The sequence below is a fragment of the Monopterus albus genome, unplaced genomic scaffold (assembly GCF_001952655.1).
Source record: "Monopterus albus unplaced genomic scaffold, M_albus_1.0 scaffold221.1, whole genome shotgun sequence".
In the NCBI taxonomy this organism is placed as follows: Eukaryota; Metazoa; Chordata; class Actinopteri; order Synbranchiformes; family Synbranchidae; genus Monopterus; species Monopterus albus.
In genome coordinates, this window is record NW_018128101.1 from 102,955 (window position 1) to 112,335 (window position 9,381).

Genomic DNA, 9,381 nt, shown 5'->3' on the forward strand with positions numbered 1-9,381 from the left:
ATGTTCTTTTATCAGAATGTCAAAGCACAGCTTTACAATTGCAAGCACACAATCTTGTTTCAGTTTTACAAATACATAAACCTTTTCTCAAGGTCACCTTCAAAGGAATGTGAGCAATCAAAACATAAACATATGCAAACATGACAATATTTTGAACGTGTTTACCTGCTAAGAGACATTGTCCATACATTGCATGTTACTGCTACTACTCATTTTCAAATTAAGCCCTGAGGCCTATACACTTGTGATGAACTTGCATTTACAAATCAAATGTAGGCAAAAGGCATTTCACTCAGTAATCATATTCAAATCCTAATAATTCATCAAAACAAAGTAGAGGAAATACAACAAAAAAGTCAAAACTTGTCATTTTAATATGTGACAATGAAAATGGTATTCTAGATTTTTACTGTCATGGCAAAAATACCTCTTACATGGTAAAAGCAGGCTATATTTATTTGGAAAGACAATCAAGTATCGGAATAATTGTGATTGAAGAAAATAAAAGTGTGATATTGATTTAGAAAACAGACAGTAAAAAAGGAAACTATAAACCATCCAGCATTAGATCTTAATGAAAGAGAAAACAAATTCCTTTTCCATTGGAACCAACACACTGATAAATATATTCTTGTCATACATAAAAATGTAGGGGCAGACAAATTCAGTTTTATGAGAACAAAACCATGAAAATTTAGTCTCGGACAGCTCAATTAACAAAAAAAAAAAAAAAGAAGAAGCATTCTTTCGTCCCTGACACAAGGCAGAAATACAGGGGTCATTGCACTTCTTGAGTTCAATGAAATGTGATGGGCATGACAACCCTAGTTGTAGCTAGTGCTGTGCCCTGATACAGCCGCACCCCTTCTCTGATCCCCAGTAAGAGGATAACAAGCAGCAGGAGGAAAAAAAGAAAACTTGTGCAAATGTGCTTCCTGCATCCCATATGGCTGCCACCCAAATATCCAATCCTTAACCAGTGGCTTCCATCATTGCAGGCAAAAACTTGATCTTGTTCTCTGTACCGGAAAGCAATGCTCATGGGCTACAGTACAGAAAATTCAGTGTAATCACTTCTATTATATGGTGGAATGTGAAAATTTGCTATTAAAATTGATGAGGAAATTGTAAACCCCCCTCCTGTATATTGTTCTGTCCTAGCTATGAAATAGCTTGTCATTCATCTTTCCAAATAACCCCTTACTTCCCCCGTGAGCTCAGTATACATCCCTTCAGCTTAGGGAACACCAACCTGCATCAGTGCCATGGAGCAATCACTTCATCCTCAGCCAGGACGAATTGAGCCATGAATCGGTTGCATGCTTATTGCTATAAAGACACTCGGAGAGGAAAAAAGGCTAAAGATTGTTTTGCAAGCTATCGTGCAAGAAGTTTAATAAGATTTGCGCACATCTCGAAGAACTCAATGGTGTGGCTTCCTGGTCGAGGGACAGACGTATTGTCTCCCCCTCCTGTGGAGTCGGTGGATGAAGTCACCGATGAAGTTAAGGAGCCGTCTGCGGCCTTGGGTGGGTGCACAGTGCTAGACGCAGCAGGAGCATCTGCCAAATCTACATCATTCTTTATAGTGGTGCGGTAGTTACCCACAGACCCAGAACGGAGAGGGGTAGCAGTTCCAGATTTTGTCTCCACCATATCATCTGAATAACACAACACACAACATATTTTCTACATAACTCACATGCAAAAATCCCTTTAATTTCACTATACACCAATGCCTGTAACCAAGGTGTTTGCAAGTCTTGAAAAATCTTAAGTATCTCTAAATTCAGTTTTTTTTTTTGTTTAGTTTATTTTATTTTTCCAAGCATGTAAAGATAAAATAGCATTACAGAAATAAAAGTTCCAAAAGTTCCATCAAAAATGCTTTAAACAGGTATTCAAAACTACTGATTTACAAATGTCTTGGTTTTTTTAAAACGGGTAATCAATTTTCTGTCACTTCTCAGGGTCGGTCACGTTAATTATATCACTAAGAGTTATTTAATATATAGTGGGGAAGTAGTGACAGAAATGTGAAACAAATGTGGATAAATACACGCACTGTACATCTCAACAAGCACTTATAAATTATTCTGCATTTCTGAGCAATCAGTTTTGATTTTAATTTCAAATTCAATCAACCTTGCATTTCCTAATGCTGCCAGATAGAAGTGCAGGTAAACATAAACACCATGGCTGACTTTGCTGCAGCCTCATATCGTTTTTACAGCACTCCTGCGTTAATGGCTCTTATCCACACTCTCTTATCTCAGATTTTCCTTTGAGGGACCGCTACACACCTACACCGACTCGATAAAAGCTGAGCCCTCAATCCTGAGTCAATTATTTATGATGTCTGCACTGAGAAAGCATACTACAGGACAGAATCCAGGGAAACACTACCTACAGTAGACAGCTGAATTCAGGGCTTACCACAAGGTCTTATCAGGTTATAAACAAAACTAAATGGTATGAGGTCAAATTAAATGACACACCTAACATTAGGTGACAACACTACTGTGCTGTCACCTCATGTAAATATAGATAAAATGTAAATAAAATAATCCACTTTTCTGTTTTTCACACACACATCTTAGAAAATGACACAGACCTGTGTGATTACAACTTACCGTCTATGCTACGGAAGTCAAGGAGGTAGGTTCTGCTGTCCACCTGGTATAGTTGAAGGCTCATCTTGATTTGCATCCCAGTAATAGGATTCTTCCTTCTCACACGTAAATAATATGGATTTACAACCTGGAAAATAAAAGAGTTACAAAGGGTGAATAACTGTATAAAGCCAACATTCTTAAATACACTCTGGTATCATATTTACATTTGATTAACATGACCTCAACTTTAACTGCTGTTCAAAAACTGCCACACTGATGGACATACTTCCTTACCTTCCACTCATAATCCAACTGTTTCATGGCACGGCACACTTCAGACATGATATCACTGGGTCTACTCTGACTCCGGATACCCAGGTGCCACTTGGCCCTTCTAACACCTTGGTGCTTGGACTTCTGAGGGTTCAATTCATCCAATGTGTGGCGAGGTCTGGGAGGAGTCTCGGCCACGAGGAAAGGTACACGCTCAGGGTGGGGCTTGATAATCCCAGACACACCTGCACCAGATGAGGTTAGGTGCTGGTCGTCTAGAAAAGTGTCAGGAGGGCTGGTCGCCAGGTAGAAATCCTTGGCTTCACTCATGATGCGACGATTGTCAATGATGAGGTGGTAGGCAACGGCCAATGGATCCTGATGGTTGCGACTATATATGCAGGTCAGGACCTCCTCCTCTGCACACTCAAACTTCTCACACACCTCTTTCAGGGCTTCATCATCAATCATGTTGTTGCTGTAGGAGGGGTCCTCAGGGAATAAGTACTTGGGTAGGTCCTGTTTGAACCATTCATCCTCTCTATGGAAGGAGGAATTATTTTGGGAGTTACAAACCACAGACCATGAATACAACACTATCAATAAGACTGCTTTTACATATTCAAGACAATCTGCCCTATAACGGTTATAGCACTAGTTTGACTCTAATTAATCTCGTCCAGCTCACCGGATCTCTTTGATCGTGGCTCTTTTCATGGGGTCCACCTGCAGCATGTGCTTAAGGAGGCTTATTACTGAAGGGTTCAGATACTGTGGGGTGAAAAACATCCCATCGCAGATCTTCTTAAAGAGTGTTGGCACATGGTCATCATCAAAGGGAAGTGTCCCACACAACAGCGCATAAAGAATGACCCCACTGCTCCAGATATCCACCTCTGGACCAGCATATAACCTGAGGACAATCATGAAAGCATCGTTTCACTAGGTTATGGTAATTCAGCACTATCCCCTAGTATACAGTAATGGGATAACGGTTTTTGGTAAATATCAGCGTCTAATGATGGCGAAAAACAATACCTTCCTGAGATGACCTCAGGAGCAGCATAGTTTGGAGAACCACAGCTTGTTCGCAGGAACTCTCCATCTGACATCATGTTTGACAAACCTGCACAAGATTTTACACTGCTGTAACACACATGTATTTCAAATGCACATCTTACCACAGATTTAACATGTATATTTCAGTGCAAAGCTTGAACTGAGGTTTGATAGCTGGTACCACTTTGAATCTGGCCTCAAATTAAACCACAAGTCCTTACTTAAACATTCATCTGCTGTACAACTTCCCTCCCTCCTCATAAACTTGTGCAAAGTTGATTTCTGAAACCTGGATTGTTTCAATTCATTTTTATGAGCCATCGGTTACGTCTGCTCATAAATACATTTGTTCCATATCTGTATTATCAGGTCAAAAATTTCACCTAGTATATTTAACTTAGAGTTACTGATCACAGTCCTCTACCACTGTGTCCATACTTTTCATATTATAATAACATCACCTTTTAAGACGCTTCAGTTTAGGGCTATGATGCACTTACCAAAGTCAGCAATCTTGGCATTCATGTGTGCGTCAAGGAGCACATTTTCTGGCTTGAGGTCTCGGTGCACTACCATGTGTCTGTGGCAGTAGTCTACTGCTGAAATGATCTGCTGGAACAGCCGGCGGCTCTCCTTTTCATCCAACTGTCAAAGCAGAAATGACACATTAGGTGTGATCTTCTCCGTGACTCAGTTAGCACACCACAGCTGACTAAGCAGCAGACAGTGTTGGGTTTTGATAGCTTTTAGCTACTGTTTTGTGTCTTTTAGCTCACACAGTTCAAAGCCTCCTGTATCTGCACCAAAGACTGGCAGTAACACCAAGCACATAATGCACACCTGTCTTCTGATCCCCTCATATGATTATGAAACATACAAAATCTGCTACATATGACAAGACAAAAAGAGTGAAGGAAAACATGGTATATCCTTAAAGCCGACTACAAGACATTTTCCAGTATCACAGTGCATTACCTTGCCATTTTTGCAGATGTAGTCAAAGAGCTCTCCCCCTGAGACATACTCCATCACCATGAAGATATCTGTTGGGGTGCTAATAACCTGATACCTGCAAGAATTAACAATATTTAGATCATGTGAGCCTCACACAAGTAGCTGATTTTATGCAACTCAAATATAGGTAATTGTGAGTTATTATTTCAGCATTTGTACAAAGGAAAAACAAGGTGTGCTATTAAACATCCTAGGTAAATGCTTGTTCTCCATGTCTTACTAAAGCAAGCATATGATGATTAAAAACATCTGGTGCCATGATGAAGTGAAAATGTAACACTGCGTTGGCTGTAGAGAGTATCAAGTTACTGGTTCACAACTAAATGATTGTTTAAAACAATAATAAAGTATCTCCTGCCCTTGCTCCATCTCACACAGACAAAACAAAGTTTATATTCTTGTGCATGCATGACATGGAGCTGGTATTTCAGGCACTTAGCTACACCTATTAACTGTGACCTTGCAGCCTGTGGCAGGAAGTACCTCTGCAATTTTCTGACTGTATTTTTTTAGATTAGTGACTTTTTCCAGCAACAGTGTACCACCACAGCGTTTTGTGTTAGCAAATAGAGTTTTTACTTCAAGCCATTAGCCATTACTGCTTGATGTACCTGTGCAATAAATCAACAACGGCATCCTAAGATGGCCTCATGTAACTGGTGTCACAGCTACTTATCTGAATCAACATGTGCAGATGTTTTCAGCAATGCCATAAACAGCTGGCTGTAACAAAAATATATTTGGATTGGTAGTCACAGTCCTTTTCTGCAGAAATGCACAGACCCATTTGAAAACACATTAAGTGACTGCTGAATTTAGGGAGGAGAGGTCATAAGCTAAGACAATGACAAAGCAATTTTGTACACTAAAATTAAAGGCCAGCGCATGGGATAAACAAAACAGTCAATAATGCAGCCTGAGCAGAGGGCTAATGGGAGAGGAGCTGGGATCAGGCAGATATTGTCCTAGATTGATATATTCTAAAACACACCATTAAAGTCTTGAAATAGCTCAGTGGGTGGCATTAACGTGGCAGCAGGGGGATTATGAAGCAGCAAGAAGGGTGCAATCTAAGACTTACAGTTTAATTATGTGAGGGTGCCTGAAAAGCTTAAGGTTTTGGATCTCCCTGCGGATCTTTCCCACCACATCCAAACTGCGGATCTTCTGCCTGTTCAAGATCTTCACTGCCACTTGGTGTTTAGTCAGCTCATGTTGGCCCACTGCAGGATAGACAAGACGAGAGCACAGGAGTAATACCACTTAGTATTGAGGCAATATTAGAAGATACTGCTGTATTACTGTCGCTGTGTAGAGGAGGAAACAATTCGTTTTTGAAAATGCCTTTTAAGGAACTAAGACAGATACGTTTTAAACACATATTATGAGATTTTTAGGAAACACTGTCATGTTTAAAAGTTAACAGATTTGTCTGCAAACAGTTGTTCTTTAGACATCCAGCAGACACACACAACATTTAGAGCTGTGTTACCGTCCATCCAATTAATGAGTCTAATATTTGCTCTCTTTTTTTTAGTTGGTACTTGCTTTCCACCAACTCCTTAGGGAAATATTTGGCTCTCCTGCTTTAAGTGTAATAAAATCCTGTTTATAAGCTGTGGCAAAATCTAGAGAAGTCTTGAGTTGATTCTAAATATCTGTACATCAGTGCCAATCCAAGAATAATTGAATGGATATGTATTAGCTAAAATAAAGCTGATTAAAATACTCTTGTAATACTCTTTACTGAACAATGCTACTCTCCTTAATGGCAGTCAATCTGTGGCAAATCAAAATTAAACTTGTCTGTTGATGGGTTAAAGCAAGCCAATGTTTGTACTCCAGAAATCATTTCTGCAGTAAGAAGCCCCACTCTGTAACACTGATGTACAAACAGAACACACTGAGTGTTTCTCTAGTTTAAACAACTCCAACAGAGCAAAATGTCTTCTCTCTAGCAGATCACATCACATCAATTTCAGGAGTCACATTCTTCCAGTTATGTTTAATAAAATATATCAACATTTTACGCCATGCACTAATAATTTTTCATTTGGACCTTTGGTGTTTGGAAGTAGTAGCGTGTGAGAAATACATTATTTTATTAAATAAGCTACAGCTGTTTCAATGTGTCAGACACATTTAGTCAACATTTAAGTACGCAAAGGTATTATATCAGACTCGGTACCAGCAGATATCCAGTGTTAAAGGATCAGGTCGACATCAGGGCCAAAACACTTGATCAGGACATCCCTAGTAAAACCTGTAATATGTCTTTGGCTGTATGACCAAAGGCTATTAACTTAATGCAAAACACCATCCAAACAACTTGTTTGGATGTGGTATATCCATTGGCTTGCCAACACAAAGGGTCTGAGATTTACCTACCCCAAAGATCCACCATAATTTCAATTTCAGACAACAGCGATATGCAACAGCGGCAGCATGGAGAAAAGAATGCAAACATAAGCCACGTATCTGATAAAAAACAAACAAAAAAAAATCAACCATGGAGGGAAAAACTTGACCAATGAAGGGATGGTGGGAAGACAGCATGCTTGTACACAGCTGTAAACAGTTGCTATTGATTTACCAGTAGTACTGGTAGTAAACCATTAACCCCGTCTCCAGTGATCCGGACCATAATCACAGAGCAAAACCTACATTGCACTGTGGTCCATTTCCTTTCAACAACAAAAACCTGAGGTCACAGAGATGAATCACAGTTACTGGATGTTCAGACTGTTTTGCAGCCAATCTATGGTTGGCTCACTTCATTTGAACATATTAGGACAATCACCTGTACCTGGGAGGAAAAAAAAGACTATGGTGGAACAGAAAGCAACATGGAAGAATTTAGCCTTTTTAACTATCCTATCGATTGGTAATGTGTGCACAACTGAAAAGGAAATGTGATGCCTTTTTAACTAGCCTATCGATTGTGTGCACAACTGAAAAGGAAATGTGAACAAATGCATATGAACGTTTTCTGGTATTTTAGCTCAATACGTGTTAATACAAGCAAGGCTGTATTTCAACATATTACTCGTACCGCCCCTTGAACTGACAACACTGGGCGTCGATTCGGCTGGGTTTGCCCAACTTCCTCCGAACAACAACAGCATTATTACATTCTGTTCAATCGGGGAGCAAATACACTCATAAGGACAACATAGTTGACACCAAATTCAGTTCCTAGCTGCAAACTATCACATATTGTGTTAAAAATATGAGAATGAAAAGAGAGACAGATCAGCATAAAGCGCGAACACCAGTCAAGAGGATTTAACGGCTACTTCCCGGTGTGTACCTTGACAAGCGACTTGTGGCTCAATGGTTAGGTTAGCTCGCCCCGCAACCGACGTTAACTGAAACATGCGGCTAAATAGCAACTAACGTAACGTTAATAATACTTTTCATTGTAAAGCTGTTACTAATGACTACAGCAAAATCCCCCAAAACGTCAAATGAATCAAAAACAAGTTCAGCTAACTAGCCGCACAACAAGTGTGCTATTTTCCTGGCATTGCGACAGGTTAACATTAGCTTTCAGAGGAGGCTAAATTAGCAACTAAGCTGAAAGCTCCCGTTGTTTCCATCTTTCATTTAGCAGAACATACAAACGTCAGGACCCTGAGACATACCTTTAACCTTTCCAAACGTCCCCACTCCGAGTGTGTCTCCGAGAATGTAATGTCCAATTTTAACTCTTCCTTCATGTTTTGGTTTTTCAGTCGCCATCTTCCCGCAGTGGCCTTGCAGCGGGATTAGCTAGCTGCGGGCAGAGATGGACCGAACTCCACCGTATGCGTCTATACTAGCTGGTCTGAGCTGTACGGAGAGTGGGAGGCGCCCCGGCTTTCTGCGCGATTCGTCAAAAGCGTTGGTGACGTAGAATGATGCCTTCAAATGCTCTCAGTAAACTTCTACACCAAGATGTGATCATCAACTTTTGTTTCTTTATGAATATTATTGGATGCATATTTGTTTGAATATAAGAGCACAAAGTGAACAGAGGGAAAACGTAAAATAAATATAAATGGAGTAATTAACAAGAAACAAAAGTAAGACAAAACACTAGCATGGTGAACAAAGAATTTGAATAGAATGCCAGTAGCAAATGAGCAAATTTAACAAAATACATTCATTATTCACAAAAACAGTGCAATAAATATAAACACAAGAGTCATGTGGTACGGCATAAGCATAGGGCAGCAGGTTTAATGATTAATTAGGTGGAACATTGTGGGTGTGGTGTAAGAATGTTAACACTATGTAATAATTCTTTAGTATATTACTTGCGGGGTGTAGAACAAAATTATCTATGTAGAGATACTGCTTGCAAACCAATGATGGTAAGATGATGTCATGGGGTAGGACTAGATAAGTCTAACTTCTTCCTACTCCGTTCAAGCATGTA

The 9,381-nt window shown here is 39.8% G+C and overlaps 1 protein-coding gene across 1 annotated transcript; it reads right to left on the bottom strand.

Annotated features, from left to right (window-relative positions):
* Nucleotides 1-345: 345 nt before the first annotated feature.
* Nucleotides 346-8,861, bottom strand: prkaa1 (protein kinase, AMP-activated, alpha 1 catalytic subunit). Its single transcript, XM_020619494.1, has 9 exons — nt 8,606-8,861; nt 6,043-6,184; nt 4,923-5,016; nt 4,448-4,592; nt 3,927-4,014; nt 3,577-3,801; nt 2,910-3,429; nt 2,634-2,760; nt 346-1,661 (listed from the first exon to the last, which is right to left on the bottom strand). Exons 1-9 carry the CDS (start codon nt 8,700-8,702, stop codon nt 1,378-1,380), a joined length of 1,722 nt encoding a protein of 573 aa, XP_020475150.1. The 5' UTR covers nt 8,703-8,861; the 3' UTR covers nt 346-1,377.
* Nucleotides 8,862-9,381: the final 520 nt, after the last annotated feature.

Coding starts and splice junctions, on each gene's coding strand:
- prkaa1 (XM_020619494.1), bottom strand. CDS start 8,702: ATGGCGACTGAAAAACCAAAACATGAAGGAAGAGTTAAAATTGGACAT. Junction 6,185..8,605: donor GACGTTTGGAAAGGTTAAAG/GTATGTCTCAGG, acceptor TCTATCCTGCAG/TGGGCCAACATGAGCTGACT. Junction 4,015..4,447: donor TGCCAAGATTGCTGACTTTG/GTAAGTGCATCA, acceptor AATCTTGTGCAG/GTTTGTCAAACATGATGTCA.